At 41.8% G+C, this 20222-nt stretch overlaps 2 protein-coding genes across 2 annotated transcripts; one reads left to right on the forward strand and one right to left on the reverse strand.

The window, feature by feature from the left end:
- Nucleotides 1-1213: 1213 nt before the first annotated feature.
- LOC308297170 (F-box only protein 5-like) lies at nt 1214-4185 on the reverse strand (the record flags this gene model as incomplete). Its single annotated transcript, XM_080740586.1, has 6 exons — nt 1214-1474; nt 1944-2135; nt 2604-2694; nt 3244-3414; nt 3518-3661; nt 3827-4185. The coding sequence occupies 6 exons, from the start codon at nt 4183-4185 to the stop codon at nt 1214-1216; spliced, it is 1218 nt and encodes a 405-aa protein (XP_080596712.1).
- Nucleotides 4186-8967: 4782 nt separating this feature from the next.
- mtrf1l (mitochondrial translational release factor 1-like) lies at nt 8968-19565 on the forward strand (the record flags this gene model as incomplete). Its single annotated transcript, XM_080740587.1, has 8 exons — nt 8968-9295; nt 11072-11151; nt 11360-11464; nt 11770-11848; nt 15155-15318; nt 17556-17673; nt 17881-18017; nt 19362-19565. The coding sequence occupies 8 exons, from the start codon at nt 8968-8970 to the stop codon at nt 19563-19565; spliced, it is 1215 nt and encodes a 404-aa protein (XP_080596713.1).
- Nucleotides 19566-20222: the final 657 nt, after the last annotated feature.

Below are 20222 nucleotides of genomic sequence, written 5' to 3' on the forward strand. Positions count from 1 at the left end.
AATTCCAAGTGACATAACGTACACGACAAAGGAGAAGCATAAAGGGCAAGGGTGGCCTTGTCATGAAACTGTACCTTTCCTCTGCAAACTTCTAAAGTCTTCAATCAAAACTGAAGATGCAGAAATAGTAAAGAACTAGTGATTCAACGACACAATGTTGCCATCTAGTGGAGAAGACATTGTGCTTCATGCCGAGTAACTAAACTCTACTTGCCTTAGCAGCACAAGTAGGTTCTTCTAATCACCTAGTTGTCCATTTCGAGTTGAAAGTGCTCTAGAATGTAGTAATAACTGTTCAACCTTGTGAATGCAAGGTAACCTACAGCAAAATGAATCCATGTAGCCTGTACAGTAAGCCTACTGTATGTCAGCATATAGTAAGTTTTAGTTTACAATGTTCATTTAAAGAATTTAATGGGGGAAGGAAGGTCAAGGTGTAAGCAGCAAGAATGTGTATGACAGGTCTCATGTACTGGGCTTGAACCCATTACACCAATGTATTAGGTTGTCTGAGGCCACACTTTCCTAGCCTGGGGCCAGCCTAGATACTAATGCATCTAGCTAACTAACTGCAGTGTCTATCATTCCCTCCTTGTTTTAACATGGCTGGGATGTCTAGCTCAGCTAGGCTAACACTTTCTTAGACAGTAAGATCTGAATTCTTAACCCATACTTGACAGTGGGGATGAGGTATTGTGAATAATACAAAGAGACAGCAGTTTATGGAGAGACTGTATTTACATACAAAAATAAAATTGTCAATACAATTTATTGAAACGTGTATAATTTACAACATTGACATAAAATAAAACACCCATAACTGTACAGTTAAAAACATTAAAAGTGCAACAAAGCACCATTTATTTTGGTTAAAAACGTTAAACTTTCTAGCTCATCCAAAAAAAGTGACACATTTTCTATCTATCAATTACACACCTCATTAAGCCTTGAATTCGTGGAGATTGTTGGTCACATTCCTGAGCCAATAATTTGAGGAGATTGTTGGTCACATTTCTGAGCCAATAATTTGACAACGGAGGATTAGGAGGCTCATCAATTATTGTCATAGAAATTAGAAAAAGTATCAATGAATTCAAGGATTCAATGGGATGTGCAATTGATAGAAAATTCACTTTTTGGATGAACTCCTTTAAGAGTCCAAATATTGGCTACAAACAGACGCATTTGTTCTCGGAGCACTGCAGTCTGTCCATCACAGGCGCTTTACATTTTTCTTGCTGCGAGCACTGCCTGGGAGAATAGTGGACATCTTGGAAGTGTGTCGAGCAATGCGGGGCGTCACCATTCGGCAGGGGGTCGAGCCGTGGAAGGTTTCCTGGCAGCAGGTGCAAAACTCAAAGCTGCAGCTGGCACGCGTGCATGTCGCCCTCTGAGCCTCCACCAGGTGCTTGGCAGGCGAGCCACAGAGCTTACAAGAACGCAGAGACTCGTGCTGCTTGAGACCACCGGCCGCCTGTTGGGGAAAATGAACAAATGTTTTAGGGAGTGAACTACTCCATGAATGAAAGGCATTTCTTTGCGTGAACAGGGAGATTTGTTTTCCACTGTGACAAACGGGGGCAGCCCTCTATTCAGAAACACCCCTATTCAGAAATACCCCAACTGAGGTTAGGGTTAGGTGACACCTCCATTTAGAATAATGGAAGTCAATCTTCTGAATAGAGTGTGTAACCGTGACAAACAAAGTTTGTTTCTGCTCACCCCAATTAATGCCCAATTTATACTATATGAACTCTCACAAAACGCTCTTTGCCATGGGCGTGCTTGTAGATCGTCCATTTTTGCCAAATGTTCACCTTATGAGATGACATGCCCAGTTTCGAAAACATGGCATGATTGCCCTCATCAGTTGTGGCCAGCCCAGGTACCATACAAATGGGGCTTTACAAATAGAATGCTGACACAATATAAACAAAACTCACCTGTATGTATTCATTGAAGCGAGAATTGTTGGACAAAGGGGTTCGTCTGCCAGCCCTGTAGTTCGGGGTGGCTGATGTGGATGAAGGAGTGGAGGATGCAAGAGACTGCATGCTGGATAACACCACCCTTGAGAGGGTATCATTTCTGGTCAGAATGCACCAATTCTCCTGTCCTGAAGAGTTTCTTGACTCCTACATAGACACAGAATGAATATCAGGAATTAACATGTGGCGACAGTTCAAAAGAAACTATGAAGGGATGTTATTTTAAAATTGCATGTTGAGATTCAATCAGTACTTGTTCTGCCCTTGGTTAAATATATAATAAGTACCAAACCCGAAAAAGCCAGTTTTACATAAGTGGAGGAGGAACCAAAACAGTTACGATATTACTATAGTTTATTCAGATGATATTGGACATAGGGTTTTATAAGACCACTGTGTGTAAACAAGATAAAGCCAGCTGTCCTACTTGCAAGTGGAAATAAAGAATAGAGGTCATCTGACACTCTGAGTCAACTAGATGTTCAAAAACACTGTTACATGACAAGTGTGCAAGACTGGAAGCTCTATGGTCTTAACTCCAGGTGTACTTAACATAAGCATGAGGGCCTCATGACCATCTATTCAGAAAAGATGGGAGTGAATTTGTGTCTTTACCTTCAGTGTCGCTCGAGCCTGTTGACACCTGTTGTGAGCAGCTGCATCTTCATTAATTATTTTCCTCCAGGACCTGCTCACCTTTCTACAGCTGGGAAAACACATAAACAACAAATTAAATTGCTGTACAAGATGAAGATGGACCAGGTAAACAAATAGGCACCATTAGCTAAAACGTCTCATTCACTAGTAAAATAATTGAGTTGAAGCTAAACATTGTGTTGTAGTAGGCCTACTCTAACAGCAATACTTTAAATCCTGATCTCCCGCTCTTTTCTTTTGACCTCTCTTGTTGCAAAAAAAAATAAAAAATGTAGGGCACAAACTGCTCACCCAGGTGCCTATGCTACCTGAATTATTGAATAAACTGTTTGGAGTGGATAAGTTGTAGAACAGTTTAAAGTCAAGAATGTGGGAGAGATTATGCAGAGCTCATATAGTCCAGGTGCAACATGTGCAATTTCTGACCTCAATACAGCTTAAACGATGAAATGAGTCAAGATTATAATTCTAATAATTAATACATCTATTACTTATTCTTGTTCTGCACATAGAACATTGGCTGATATAGAAAATTCAGTCAGCTAAACAAATCTTCCACTCAAAGCAACTACTCATAGATTTCCAGTTGTCCTGTTACCTGATGAGGTCCATGTCTCCCAGCAAAGCCAGTACGTTGGTCAGCATCACCCTCATGTTCCTGGAGAGCAGAGAGGAGAATACATCCACATATTCCCTCCCCATATGCCCTCCAATCACTCTGTCCAATAGGTGGTCCTCTGCAACCTTATCCACCACACTCCAGTCATACCTGCAACATCAGAGATCAGCAGAGCGTTAAAGTCAAGTCTTATTTAAAAACCGATGATGACATGCAAGATACATTGTTGTTGCTGCTGTGCTGATGACTGTACCTCTTGTTTTTCAGGAATCCCTTTTCAAGCTCTTCACACACAGCCTGCTGGAACTTCACTATGGGCAGCAGGTTTTGGTCACTCTGGGACAGAGCAGTGGTGGACGCCACAGAGCTTTGCGACTGCTTCTTCCAGAGGCACATTCTAGGTGTAGAATTGAACACCGTCCCAGATGGGGCTACTTTACATTTAGATGTAGAAAGTTTATATGGGGACCTTTTAGATGGAGAAAGTTTATATGGGGACCGTTTAGGTGGAGAAAGTTTATATGGAGAACGTTTAGATGGAGACCACGTCGGTGCGCTTGACTTTTCTTGACAAAGTTTAGTTGGGGTGGAGTGCTCTTCCTCACTTCCATGCTCATCATTTCTGCTGTTGTACAGGGACAGGTAGCCGCTGTCCTGCAACACCTCATCCAGGAGGAAATGCTCTCCATTGTGACTGTTCTTGTTTTCCTTGTTGTTGACTGGCCCGCTGTTGTTGAGAGAACACAATTCAGTAGTCACATCCACGGGTGTGAACTGAGGTTTGGCTGGGATGTGCTCTTTCAATGGGGAGGTTTTGGCCTTAAGTGTTAGCTTAGCTGGTGTAGCTGCAGCAGACAAGTTCTTCTCCATGTTGCTGCATGGAGCCCTGACCTCCTCCTCGTAAAAAGATGGGCATTTCATGGTTATCAGTTCACTTGGAGACGCACAAATCATGAAGTCCACCCCTATAGGAAAAAAAGAAACAAAAATTGTATATTAGGCTCAGATATAGAGACTAGGCTACTAGTAGACCATTACATCAAGCTGGAGGACACCGTTCGTGTAGGCTATGCTAAACTAGTCACAGCACTCTTAAACACATTTTTAGAGACACATACAGTATCTCAATACGTGAGACACCCAGTTCTTCACAATGAAAGAAACCATCCATGTATCCTGGAATATAAAGGCTTTTGCCTCTAGACTAGTAGTTCTTTTCTACACTAGAATTGTGCAACATTTGCCACCAAAGTTTTTGCGCGCCGCGGTATGCATTTGTCACAAAGACTAGGACACGCAAACATACTAGATTGAATTTAAAAGTAGACTACACGACTACACCACACACACATTAGTTTACCTATTAAATACAATAACTATAGAACTGTCTACAGCTTGTAATGTTCCCAGTGTGATATTGCCTAAACTACTGAATTTCTGTAGTGACACATTATCGGGGAGCACTCGGTTTACGCGCGCAACTCAAGTTATTTTAAATAAAACATTGGCGACATGGTGTTCTTTTGGGTTTTATCTATCCGTGCAGTTATAGTCCTGAACCCGTTTTAAAAATCACTTTTAGCACTTTTGAAAGTAGTCTGCGATAAGTAGGTACCCGGGTCTTACTAATAAGGTTAGCCGCATTAGCTTGCTAGTAACTTAGCTTAAGCTGTAAACGTACCAATATAAACTAAGCAGCATCATGCTGTATGTACAGTATGCAGTGCGTTATAAAAACCTCTTACCGCGTGTTTTAGATTGTCGTCAAAAAGATTGCCGCCAAGTTTTCCATATAATAGGCTCTGGTGTCTGGTCCAGCACGATCGATCACTAGTTCCACTATTTACTTTCTTTTACTAAAATGCGGCGCCAGCGCCAGATTCCTGGTTTAAAATCGGTGCTGAAATTCGTGCAGCCAATGTGAGCGCAGCTCGCCCAGCTGCTCGGCGTTAGCTTTAAATCCGTATCCAATGGCAAGCGCCAGTCAACCCTGAGACAACCCACCGGCTTTATGACGTCTAGTAGCCTACGTGACTGACAGACAGGACCCATGCAGGAGGACTAGAGTCAAAGATAGAGTGAGGCCTATCAGGGGTCTTCATGTTTTCGGCCAAGGACCCCTTAGTTGAGAGAGATGAAGCAGGGACCAGTCACCCTGACCCCACAACCTTTTCATAGATTCCATAGTTTCATAAAGTTGACGGCACAATCATCAGTGTATTTTGGATTCATGTCAATTTGTGTTTTCAGATATTTAATCACTTGAGTAGTCAACACTTAATAAACTTGACCTTTCACTCTGTACTACTTTCCCCCTCTACACCAAAGCTCTTTGCCGAAAATAGCCGATCTACAAGCTCACAATGCCTCGCAGTTGTGAGCTTGTAGATCTGCTATCTCAGAATATGGACGCTAGGGTTCAAGTGGTTAAAATAAAAAAGGGGAAAAAAGTTTCTATCACACAAAGATTTGGAGGACCCCCTGTAGTAACTCTGAGGACCCCTAGGGGTCCCTGGCCTTACCCCCTGTTGAAGACCCTTGGTATCTGCACAATTCTACCACTGACTGGCCAGACAGGACCCCGACCCATTCCAGGAGGACTAGTGAGGCCTTATAATATTATAATGTATTAGTAGAGTTAGAGTTAGAGTTCTATATATTAGCCTACTTATTTTAGTCATATATTAGGCCTATAGGAGGATCCTGCTGATTTTCACCACCCATCCCAGATGAAATGCAATTCAAATCCATTTAAATTCAAAGAAGCTTTATTTGCATGATAAAACGGCTACTATTTCCAAAGCAAGTGTCAAAATAAAATAAAAACAGTTGAAAATGGGGAACATACAGTTGGAGGGGGTACATTAACATTGTGTAAACATAGCTATGTCGCATTGTCTCATCATATTATAGACTATATACACTATACAGGGTATAGCTTTTGCAACAAATAGCCCCCTTAATACAGAAAAAAATGCTTTTAAAAGTAGCAGCTCTGTTCATACTGTATGTGCACTTGTGCAGTAGGTCCTTAGGGTGGTTGTGTTCCAGTCTCTAGCCTTCTTTTATCGCAACAGTTCACAAATCTTGCAGCACTACCTGATTAGAAATACACTACCTGATAAGCAAGTGGTTCTCAATCGACCCCCAGGTGAACCCAGTTTCCTTGGGTGAACCTTTAGGGTCCCTGGACTCCCTGGACCCCACTTTAAGAGTTATGGTTACAGTAGTCTTCAAAGGAAGAGGAACTTTTCGTTGACGATAGTAAGCCAGATTGTGGTTACAGTGACTGCAATTATGGCAGGCATTCTGTTGTGTAGTAGCATATCTCCTTAAAAAAACGAAATAGGCCCCTATCTGTGTAGGCTATAGAATTAGTCCTCATGCTCATACTTTCACAAAATAGCAAAGAAAACAACAAAAATCTGGGACTTTAAAATCACTTAGAGAGATGGACCGTTACTCTTATACAGGTATGTACATTTCTAATATAATTGAACTGAATTGAAAACTAGAACAATAGGCCTACATAGGTAGGGTTGACTTTATTCACATTCTATCATGGTCATGTTTTGTTGAAATAAGAAAGGACAACATAAAGATTCAAGAATATCCTAAACTATAGCAACTTACTATAGTCGAACTCTAATGTTTGTGTGAGTGTGAGACCTAGGTCTGGGGGGGGGGGGGGGGGGGGAGGGGGGCATGCCCGGACAGGGAGTCAGGGGCCAATAGGACCCTGCAGGTAGTCTTCTGGGGCCCCCGTTGTGAAACTACTATGGCAGACTGGAACTCTCTATGCATATAGTATAGTTTCACACCCCTGGGTGGAATGTGTTGGTGGGCTGTTGTTTCAGTGAAACCACACGACACAGGGATGGGGGATGTTTCTTCTTACTTTAGAAAAAAGAAAGAAAGCGAAGGAAAAAGTACAAAATAGTCCTATATTTAATTATATCAATTAACTATTAAATGGTCAAGGATTTTAGTATCACATATAGGCCTATATGCCGCTGTGGAAACATTTGCAGGCAATGGGCTGATTGTTCTGCTGTATGGACAAAAATGAAATAAAAGTGACATAAAATCAAAAGACATATGACATCACACACTGATAAAGGTGCATTCTAAAAACAACACGAAAAAGGATACTGTCTGTTGTCTATTTCCTATTGAAATCATTGTGGTAGGTCAACTTAAGAGACCTCATAGCCTACATCATTCATTTGCATACCAACCAGCATAAATGGTCCTGCATAAATAATGCTAATTAATTAAATGATCCAACAGCCACAATGGGCGGCTTAAAGAGTTGTTAATGCCTGGCAAAGGCATTTCAAAGTCAAAGAGATAAGAATCATAAGATACATAGTGACAGAGCAGAGGCACGGTATGGTGGTTAAAGGAGTGATTCTCAAAGTGGGGACCAGTTTTACAACTGTACAGCTAGTACATCAGCTATTTGAAAATAATAGGACTATCTACAAGCTCACAGCTGTCCCGATGCGAATGCCATGTGAGCTTGTAGACCAGCTATTTTATTTTTTTCAAGTTTGAATATTCTTGAAACAACACAAATCTTGTATGGGGAGTTGGGGACCCCTTGCACAAATATGTTCAGATGGGGCCCATGGCCCAAATACATATTAATTTGAGGGTCCAACCCCTGAGTTGACATTAAAAAGTGTAGCCTATAAGCACCCCTGTGATAAAGGACCCCAAAGCCATGCAGAGCCCCTAGAGGTCGACTCTCTTGAAAAGATTATCCTTTGGAGGGCGGCAGAGATCTTTCTAGCGAGCAAATAAGTAACCCTTCATATCGCATTAAGGCCCATTATTTATTGAGCATTTGAGCCACGGACCACCATTAGATTGTTAATGAAAAAACAATAAAAATATTGTTAAAAAAAAAAAAAAGAAAGAAAAAAGACACAGAATTTGAATATTATGGTTAGATAAGATTTTGTCCACAACAATACATTCCATTCCATGCTTCATTCCATGCTTGTAGGAGAACAGGCGAAACGTTCATCATTTTTTTCTCTAATTGTGTAGATTTCTTGTAAATGAAGTTTTTAAATAAAGTAGGCCTAAATCGCCTAATGCAGTTAGTTTAACAATAATTTAACTCTTGAGACACGTTGAGCGTAATACAATGAAATGAAATGGACGTGTCCATTTGGTTACTTAAATATCTATAACTATAAGGGTCCATTTGGTTACCAACTCTCCAACATTTAGCTGGGGACCATCTGTAAACCCCTCAAGGACCGCTGGTGGTCCCCGGACCACGGGTTGGAAAACACTGCCCGTGATCACACTGCAACGAATGACTGCGCATGTGCAAACTACATTCAATATGTCTGCGCCCTTGGACGCCTGCAACGGTGGGAAATGTCAACATTGATATCGCAAACGTTTCATAGATAGAAAGTAGTTTGAATAATTTTGAATGAAAATTTTCAGGAAAACGTAGCGTTCTTCCTCTGCTATGTCTCATGTTGTCATGCTCGACAATGTTGTGCCAATAAGGCTGCCAGATTGTTATCAAACCCGTGCGCGACAGAATAACTCGAGTTAAAGTCTGTTAGAAACGGTCTTTCAGACACAATGTTCCACAGACGAGCCTTTCTCATGTTTCCCAGAGGGAAGAACATCGTTTTGGGTCTGTTGGTGCCTTGCCTTCCAAAATCACCAACTGTCATGTGCCAGAGGTTTGGACTTCATAAACTGTCCTCCACTTACAACCTCACCAGAACTCTGCATACTGCTATGCCATTGATGACAACAAAATTACTGACTGTTGATGAGATCTTTGCTCGAAGATCTCTGCAGGACCACTTGAAGAAGCTTGAGACTGACTATGGTGAATGCTTGAAACTCGTCAACAGCAACGTGACAGACCAGGGTGGTGAAGAGGAACTGAGGGCAAAGAGGTCTAAAGTATCGCGGCTGGCACCGCTCATCCAGTCCATCAAAGCCCTGGAAACCAAACAAAAAGAGATGGCAGAGACAGAGTCACTACTGAAAGGTTAGTAGCAAGCTGTTCTGATTAAAACAGGCCTGAGGAATACCAGTCACTTCGCCAAAAATCCAACTCGCCAAATCAACTTGCTAGGACACTTCGCAAATGAGCAGGGTTGTCAACATTGGACTGTCAGTCCAGGAGAATCCAGGAGATTTATTTTCTTAACAGATATATATTTTCCTGTGTTCTGTTGAATTTTGTGCATGTTTGATACTTTTATCAGGCTTGCTTTCCAAATGTAGGTGTACAAATTTGATGACTGAAGCAAAGTAAGACATCCTTAATAATGACTTCTCATCTGGGGGTCCTCCCCCAGAAAATATTTAAAGTTTTACTATGTAACTTTTTTTATAAAACAAATCTTAAAATTGTCCTAACTGTTAAATCGCTAAAGTTTTAGAACACCCACTCCGTTATTTTCAGCTTCTGAAGCCTTCTCTTTATATGTTTTCTATGAGCCGTGAGGGGGGGAGAATTTCGCGCCATGATGACGTAATCTGCATCATCTGTATACGTTGTGTATACGTTGCCCAATCACATCGCCGATCATGCACACATGGTACACTACCGGCCAATCACAGCTTATCTGCCCTGGTCTTGAAGTGGGGTCGCCATATTTGTAGTCGCCGTGTGTCTCTTTACTCAAAAAGTAATCTCGCCTACCAGGCAGGGTGAAGTCGTCCGTTTCTCCGGAATGCCTGAACGCCCAGGAACCAGGGACCCCTCTAAAGATAGCTCTCGGCGTTGTGGAGGCAGACGCGGGGGTGTGAAGGTACGAAAAACGGGCGAAAGACGCGAACGCGACCGCGGTTTGCTATATGGCTACTGACCACTAGTTGAGAATCTTACACAGTATAGCTTTAACATATAGATGTAATTGCCAATCATCTTGGCGAATCCAGGAGCATTGACAAATTTGACGAGTTGGATTTTTGGCGAAGTGACCGGTTACCAGCCTGAGGACTCAGTGATGAGGCCCAATCAGAGTTATTGCGACCGTAGTTCGCATATTAGTATGTGAACGGTCACAGCTTGTCCATATGTGTGTGTATCTCTGTCTGTCTGTCACGCCTGACACCGTAGTTCTATGGGTTTGTCGCTCTGACATCATGCTCTGGCTTCACTGTGATGTCACACTAACATAATCCCTTTTATGGAGTTCCCTGATGTCATCAATATTAAGCCTATATCTAACAGGACTTCATATGCCCATATATGGAGGCCACATCGGCCACATATCACACTAACGGCTGGTTCTACAGACAGGGATCTCCATGTATGGGCATAAAAGGGTATGATGTCATAGACATCATAGGACTTTCACATAACGACTAACTGAGTAAGCATGTTTGGGCTCTCACAGCAGCATATCTCCATATACAGTACATGGATCTCCATATATGGGTACCAGGGGTCTCCATATATGGGTAACTGGTCCGATATACATCACTGGCCAGATGGCCAAGAATTGGCCTGACCTCGCCGCATGTCGCCCTGAGGCGTCTAGCTGCGTCTTATTACTATATATATTGCATTTAACTGATGTTTAACTGGCTGGCTAAGGGTCAACTTGAGGTTACAAACAAGCACAGCACACCAACAGACAACTAAAATAATTACTGTAAAAATCTGGGAAACATTGCCTGGCACAACCTAGTGAAGTAGAACATACTGTATATTGGTTCGTCTGCTTGCAAATATCATATATGCACATGACAAGGCTCCTCTGGAGCCACTGGAGGGGAAATGAAATGTCAAAAATGTCTCGTCTCCTCATAGATGAAGATCCAGACCTGCGTGAGCTGGCAGAGCTGGAGAAAGAAGCCTGTCTCAATGACCTTCATGACATCAGACAGAGGGTACAAATAATAATATTTTAAGTTATTACCATAGAAGATACCGAAATATAAACAAGGGGAGCTATGATTATAGTGTCAGCATTTCTTTGTAGTTATTCATTAAAAGTAACAGCAATAAAGTGTCACTTTAACTAGCATTACAAAACATAGGCTATTATGTTCTCACTTGAACCCGTTAATGACTCAAGCAACCTGTTTCATCAATTAGATCCTGAGTCTGTTGATCCCTGAGGAGGAATTGGACCAGAGCGACCTTGTCCTTGAAGTCACAGCTGGGGTTGGTGGTCAGGAGGCAATGTTGTTCACAGCTGAGGTTAGAGTCTTTGTACTAATAACCAAATATGTGTATATGACATGTCAATCATTCATTCCTAATAAAATGCCATTGAAATATAGCATGCAACAAAGGAAAATGTACACTAAAAGCAGAACATTTTTCCACTTCATCATCATAGAGCCATGTATTATTTCTGGTCTGGCATATAGGACTGTGTAATGTAATGCCTAATGCCCAAGTTGTGGCTTGCTTAAAATAGCAGAATCTCAAGCTAACGTTTAATAATGCTCTTATTTGTTCTCTGTGTGACTATTTCTTTGTTTGTTGTTTCTGACCTGCAGGTTTTTGATATGTACCAGGGCTTTGCTCAGCACCAGGGCTGGGCTTTTGATGTCCTTGAGTACATGACCAGTGAGATAGGTAAGTGATTTGCCCTGTAACAACATAAACATAATTACCGTTTAACTGTCAGTCAGTCACTGAATGACTGTAATATTTGTGTTTTTAACTACCATCATGTACCCTGAAGGCAGCCACGTTTGTCCGAAACGTTGGCATTTAAATTTTATTCTAGGCTCTAACTTTGTTAATCCTTGAGTCTGGACTGGAGTGCGATGTTTCAATGTTATTAAACATGAAAGAGAGTAAAGGTAACTCTCCAACACACCAACGCTGGTAAGTGTTGGAAAGCATTTGTTGCAGAAAATCTGCTCTTGAAATGGTGGTGGGTAAACTATCGCGTTGGGTCGCAAGTTGTAGAGAAGAGTTGAATAGCAGTGGGCTTGTTGTTGAAAAAGACTTAGAGCCATAGGCTATTTTTAGCACCATAGTAGCCGTCTGTTTTAGTCGGCTCTCAGGTCCATTCACACCTTCCAACTGTCTGATCTCCTGACTTAATTCCACTGCCAGTCTACTCTGTAGTAATCTGTTGTAGTCTGTTTGGTGGCGAGCGTGTGAATCAAAACACCGTTCTGGTTCCGCGGGCAGAGATTACAGAGGCACGTTGTCTCAGGCGACCTTGAGCCATGTGAGACACCATCGAGCGAGCGAGTCGCCGTGTCGAGCGTTGCGAAGGTCGCATGAGCCAACCCAGCCGACCCCGTTAGAAGTTTGAAACCAGGGGGCCTGAATAGTATGTTCGCCCCACCGACTTTCGGCACCTCCGCGTGGTCCAAGTGAACACATCAAAGCGCTCCCTTCCTCCGGTTCAACCAATCACAAGCTGCTTCCACGGGCAGGTCTACTGAACCCAACCGGTGTTTTGATACACGCGTGGCAAGCTACCTTAAGGGCCCGTTCACATTGAGCCGATCCCGGGGCCGAGGATCCCCGACCAGATTTCGGGAGGACCCCCCGGGAAAATCGTTTGGTCGGCCCCGGAATCGGTCTTGGGCTTGAACAGTACCCCGACACGATCGGATTATGTTAATTAGCTTTTTTATGACCTCGGGACTCGTCGGGAGCACTCACGATAATATCAAAAAAGCTTGATATTTTCGGGTCATCGGGTAGGAATCCTTTACAATTATTGTCGTCTGAATGAGCTCACGGGATTGCATCAGATTATATGAAGCCAGCTCCTCCCTTTTTTAGGCTGCGCAGAGTGTAGGCTATTCTGTCACAGCCTACACTTTTATTATTATTATTAGCCTACTTACTTTTTACTTTAGCCTACTCTCTCCCTTGTTGTAATCACTTGTTCAAAAACGTTATAGCCTATAGCGTTCTTTCTTCTTTTTTCTTCTTCTGCGCAGTCATTTGGCAACAAGGCAGTGTCTTTTTTTTTGCTGCGCAGATTTGGCTAGGGCAGTGCTGTTCTATCCGTGTATTAGCCTATAAGGGCTCTAAATTGACCTTGTGCAACTTGACAGACAGACACCCTATATATAATATCTTATTCATATAATGTAATACTCAAAGTCAGAGACATTCCATTGCATTCCTTTTTTTTTTTACTTTTACGCGCGGGCTGCAGGCACATAATTGCGCCTCTCGTTCTGTCAGTTTGTTCATTGGTCCTCAAAGAGGACCGCCAGTCCTTGGGGAGTTCCAGGGGGTCCCCAGCTAAATGATATTGAGGAACCTAGGCCTGTCCCTATTCTATATGCTTGGATGTTGGTGGGACAGTAAAAAAAAAAAAAGCGAGAGGTTAAACTTTTTTTTTTTCTGCGACTGCACGCCCACAACGGCGAGGTTTGGACATTCATAATTGCTATTAGCTGATTAAGCTCATGTCTGTTTAATGTCTGGCTGGTTGCCGTTAAAATGCTGGTTGATGTTTTTTAGGAGTGGACACTGGTCAATCAATGATATTGGAGATGCGACACTCTCAGCCGTGTCTTGCTGGATGCGCATCACATCTCGCGTCTCGCTTGCCAAAAACATAACTGAATATATAATTATAATATCTATAAAGTGAGCAGCGGCCAGTGTGCGCACAGTAGCCTACCTAGAAGACTACCAACCTACCTTTGTTTTTATAATGTTTTGTCATGATGGCGCAGTTATCACTTGTGTGCAAAGGACGATGATACACGAAAGAAGAATGTAACACCAACTTCTACCAATTAATCCATTGCTGTGACAGACAGACAGGGTGAGACAGCCAACGTGCTTCCTTGTAGACTACATAATCCACTGGGTCCAGCTTGGTTCAGATCAATCATATCAACATAACAGTAATAACACCAACCAAAGTCAGAATAAAAAGAGTCCACGAATAGGCCTGCACACTCGCTCATAATGTCCTCCTCCTCCTCCGGCTGCCAGCAGCGTCAGTTCTGCAAATGCTAAGGTATGGTAACATGGCTGTTGTCTTGCACGTGTGAGGCATGCATGCGATACACTAGTCATGTTGCCAATACCTACTTTTTAGCAACAAGCACAAGCATGATGAATTCATTTTAAGAAGTACATTTTATTATTTTCTCCTGTAATCAAGGTACGTTATACCATACCCATGTGCGCCTCTGTAGTCTAATTTGCGCAGTGATGGAAAAAGTATACTCCCATTCTTTACTTAAGTAAAAGTATCAATACTGCATTATTAGCTACAAATATGGCACAGACAGAGAGAGAGAGAGAGAGAGAGACTCTTTGTTATAGACTATAGCGAATATATTTGTTTAATTTCGCTGTTTTAATATTTAATTAGGTAATAAAATGGATTTTGGAGCATAGCGAGTCAGAACACCGCAGCTGCAGGACTTCTGCGCTAATTGGGTCGTTGGCTCGTTGACTTTGCTGGCATGCGGTAGGCCTAATTGATTATTTTGGAGAAAGATTCCCTTTAGTATAAATAATAGTCCTTTTGGTTACCATTTGGTCTCCATCATTAAGCTGGGGATCACCTGGAACACCCTCATTGTCAAAACATTAAACAAATGGCAATTAAACTGACGTGAAGAGAGAGAGAGAAAAACACTCTTGATTTTATCCCTCTTGAGGGGGCGGAATCTTCATCTAGTCACGTCTCTCATGGCACCACCCCCCCGAGATCGTGGGTGGCTAGAATCGCGAGACGTCGGTCTCATTTGTAATGGTCTGAGATATTTCACTTGGCACAGCGGGATATACCGGGCCCGGTCGCAAGACAGAGGATCGCTGTCGTTTGAAATGAACACCGATAAACCCCGGGCACGAGATCTGATCTGACCCAACATCGGCCTCTCATCTGTGAGGCCCTTAACACGTATCTTGATTCTTGTGTCCATCTTGTGTTTCCAGGTGGGTTGCGGCACGCTTCGGCCAGCATCAGTGGCCTCCAGAGCTACAAGAGGATGAAGTTTGAAGCTGGGGTCCATCGTGTCCAGAGGGTCCCCAAAACTGAAAAACAGGGGCGCATGCACACTAGTACCATGACTGTTGTTGTACTTCCACAACCAACTGAGGTGAGACTTAGGACAGCGTCATCCATTTTCAACCTTATCTTTGTATAATTGGTCCTCGCTAATGCTCATAATAAAATGGTGCCATTGTTTCTACTACTACTGTGTCTCAGAGGAGGGCTGTGGGCAGTTCAGATTTCCATTGTTCTACTAATGTGAGAACAAACGCAGGAATAAATAGCCTGCAGTTCCTATTAGCTTGGATTCCCCATAGCAGGTTTCTGAACTGTCCACAGCTTTCCTCTATACACAGAGAGAGTAGACAAAGATAATACCATAATACAATGAGCATTAGTTAGGACCAATTGTATGAAAATAGGTTGAAAATGTGTGAAGTCGTCCTCTAATTAATTTCAGCATTTTCTAAACACTTATTTACTCTGATAAAGTTTGACTAAGGGTGTGGTCACACCAAACTTTTATTCTGCCTATGCTTTTCAATGAGAACAGAGCGATTCACCCCAAAATGTTTTTTTTCCATCCCTATCAATTACTCACCATGTGAAGACATGAATTCATGGACAGTTATTATTTGTGCCACATATTTTCACAGTGTAGATCTGCTGTTTTTGAAAACGTGTAATTCTTTTTAAATTTTTTGAAAATGTTCACCTACAATGACATCCAATAGGGACAACAGATTGAAAAGTTGTTACATCACTCTTATGGCCGTAGTCCAAGATTTTCAAAATAGCCAAACAACTCCACAAGAGGAACAAAATGTGGGATTGGTCAGAAGTTAAAGGTGGATGTGATTTTATTTTGTTTAGTATTGTTTCCACATTCTGAACAAGGCTTGATTCTGCCAGCACACAGTGATGGTTTTGGAGAGGTCACCTGAAGAGGTTAGGACGAGGAGGTGCTCGGCGTCACCATAAACACAACCTGTCGCAAGAAAAGGAAAAACCTCTGTGACAAATTTGCCAAATAACTTTGTTACGATAGTCTCAGGAAGCCCTGCTTAAAGGAGTAGTTCACCCCCAAAATGACTTTTTTTCTATTGATTACTCATGTCATGGAGAGTAGAGTTCAATATTATATATATTTTTTGTCACATTCCTAAGACAAAAATTTGATTTGAGTAAATTTACCCCCATTGATTCCGGATGGGGACCCGTTTAGAAACGGGTCCCCATCCGGAACGAATGGGGGTACATTTATTGTTATCACATTTTTGTCTTAGGAATGCGACAAAAAACTAAAAATATTATTATTATTATTGAACTCTAGTCTCCATGGCGTGACTAATCAATAGAAAAAAAGTCATTTTGGGGGTGAACTACTCCTTTAACTCACTGAACGCCATAAACGTCTTATACGTCTTTGGACCTCGGTGCCATAAACGTCTTTTACGTCTTTTTAATTAATCAAAAGTTTTATCATTTTTTCATAATTGTAATTTCAAAAAAATCGCTCTAGAAGTTGGCCATATGCCTCCGTGACCTGAGCGATACGGCCGATTTGACTGTAGCACCAGTGTAACACAGTCCGGCGGAAAATCGGTATAGCCGAAGATTGGTTCCGGCCGTTTAAATGTTATCTAAAACGTTCGTTTATACACTTTCCCGTGCATCCCTGACGAACTATAAGTACTCAAAAAACGCAGAAAATTCTCAGGATTCCAGCGGTGCCATCCATTCTTCTCTACCTATCCTTGATCGCGATCGCCAGGGTTCCGAAGTGTGTAGCATGCTAGCTAAAAGGCCTGGCCAAAATGTAAACAACAGGCCCAAACCAAAAAAAAGATGGACGTCTTCTTCCTTCTTCTGTTAGTTGATCAGATAGTAGGAGACCACCCTCTGGTGGTTTTCAAATGGTATTGCACTCCAGATTGCACACAGGGCCCATCACAGCACACACATATGATGATGATCAAGACATCTTACACATGTTCTATTGAAGCCCAAATCTAATGATAGGATATATATATATAAATATACATGTTTTCCTTTGTAAGAGGGGTAGTGTGGCTTTCGATAGAAGCATAGATTTATATATGTAATTTAAGTACAAAATATGATTTTGGCCCCCATAAAAAGGCAAAATTAAGCAAAATGGCTGGCACCAGTTTTGTAGATTTTGAATAAAGGGTGGCATTATTAAGCTGAAAAAGGTTTACCATCAGATTTGATGCAGCCTTTATTTTTAGTCATGGTCTTGGTGAGTGTTGATATTGCTATGCGTGTCTGCAGGAAATGTGGATGTACATTTTTGCTGATCCGTTGACTTTCCCTCCTTAGATCTCTTTCACTATAAACCCTAAAGACCTGAGGATAGAGACCAAAAGGGCCAGTGGAGCTGGAGGCCAACATGTCAACACCACAGACAGCGCAGTGAGAATAGTGCATCTACCTACTGGTAATAGTGTTCAGTACTGTACAAAAATGTTTAACAGGATTGAATAAAACGATAGCCAAATGTATCAAACATGGAAAATGTAATTCAAAATGGTGCTAATTTTGCCAACATGGCAGTGTTGGTATCATCTTGTGAGACAATACATAAATGTATTGATAGAAATGGGAAACTGGTAATGGCAGTTTCTCAAATAATTTGTGTGTGTAGGTGTGGTGTCAGAGTGTCAACAAGAGCGATCACAGATAAAGAACAAGGAAAAAGCCATGAAGATGCTGAGAGCCAAACTCTTTTCCATGAGACTGGAGGAGGAGACCAGCAAACGCTACAATGCACGCAAAGTACAGGTGGGATAAGATACAAACATACCACAAAGTACAGGTGCGATAACATACAAAACAGAGATATGTTTCAGAGCACCACTGGGATAAATCCAGGTATAATGCAAAGCAGTGGCAGCTGGAAGCTGGTAAATTAAATAATCACAGAGGAAGAGAGAGATATGATCAAAGTGCAAAATACATGCACATCCTAGACCGACTAGTTGGGGTACTGTATCAAACAGCTCACTAAGCAGAAAATATAAATCAAATCTGCTTTTAGTGACTTTTTGAACACTAGGCTTCATGAGACGTCTACAATAAAATCTTTGCAAACGAAAGCTACCTGGTGTGCAGATTTATGGGAGATGGGAGAGATAAACCTTATTTATAAATAAGTCTGAAATTCAATTCAAGATTTATTTTACTATATACAGCATGTATTGATCCTATCTAACTGATTCATTTACGGAATGTCTGTCCGCCATCTGTCCGCATGCTGACATCACTGATACTAAACAGTGTAGCCACCATGGTAACAGCCACATGCTGAAACAATGCCTGACATCACTGACTGACATCACAGAACACCATATATGGGCATTAACGGGTGAAACAGTCTGCATGCTGACATCACTGATATTAAACGTGTCGCCACCATGGTAACAGCCGCATACTGAAACGATGCCCAAATAATGTCTGTCTGACATGATGAAATAAGTGACCAAATTTGTAGATGACTGACATTACTGACTGACATCACTACAGTGCCCAAATGTGGAGATCATGACATCACAGACTGGACTTGACACGGAACACCATATATGGGCATAAAAGAGAGCCAGACAGAGATAAGAAATCTCCATATAATGTATGGGCATGAAAGGGACATACAATACGAGCATTGCACAACTGGACGTCAATGGTGACTATTCTGCCCAACGGACACTGGTCTGGGTTCTCCAAAATTACTTCTGAGACCCCTCAGGGACATTCAATCCCATACTGTGCATTCATATACTGTGCACACCCCCGGGCACAGGATTAGTTCATGATAAATTAACAAATGCACCTGTAACCTGACCAAAAAAAGACGAGACTTGAAGCAATAATATTGTCAGAGGAACTCTTCTGAGATCAGGACTACATTGGACACATGTAATCTGGGGGAAAATAAAGGCACCCAATTAAAATATCTTTCGTCAAAGATTTTATCACTTGAAAGCAGACCATTCCTAGTCCTATTTCTGTGGTATGCTACCAATTTAACCAAGTTAATTTTACCGTTCTCAATAGACTATAGTGTTTTAGGAATTCCAAAATACAATACAGTAACACAATTACTGCTTCTTTTACTTGTCCCTTCTCCAGATTGGTACCAAAGCCCGGTCTGAGAAGATACGTACCTACAACTTTGCCCAGGACCGGATCACTGATCACCGTCTGGGGAAAACTGTGCATAACATCAGGGAGTTCCTGATAGGAGAGGAGCTCCTGGAGGAAATGAACTCCTCCCTGGAGGATTTCTCCAATCAGGAGATGCTCATGGACCTCCTTGGAGAAAACGAGTATTGACTGACTGTCAGTTTCGACAAGATAAGATAAACCTTTGGATTATAGACAATGAATAGTCAAGGATCTTTATAGTGCGTCAGGGTGCTTCATCTGTACTGGAAATTTGATGGTTCCAAACGCTGGTACAAACTGGGAAAAGTCCTTGACTTCTCTCTTGAAAGGAGCACTTATTTCAGGAATTATGACCTGCCTTCATTTTACGCAAAGAATTTGTGCGTAAAAGCCTGAAGGAAATGAACGGTTTTCTATGGCAACACATGGAATGGAAGCTTCGTGGTATTTACACTGACCAAAGAAACACGGAAATAACTTATTCTGGTCTTGTCGCAGTACAATAAAATTAAACCATAAGGGGATCCTGAGATTATTTCACTTTCCTATGAAACAACATGGTGGTTGACTCAGGAGAGAAAACATGCTGGTGTGTGTAGTGGTGTAACAAAGGTCATCAGAGTCCATATAGGCTGTTGTGCTAGTTGACAATAATGGGTATGCAGTTTTGACAGGCGTATTAAACACTTTCATCCTTATTGTAGAAAAAGCAGATCTACAAGCTCATAACGGACTATAACATTTGACAAAGAATTTAAAATTGAGCTTATGTGGTTATTAAGTCCACCAGGTGGCATCAAACAGAGAAAGAATCTACATCTCAGA

The sequence above is a fragment of the Nannobrachium achirus genome, assembly GCF_963921795.1.
Source record: "Nannobrachium achirus genome assembly, chromosome: 13".
NCBI classification, from domain to species: domain Eukaryota; kingdom Metazoa; phylum Chordata; class Actinopteri; order Myctophiformes; family Myctophidae; genus Nannobrachium; species Nannobrachium achirus.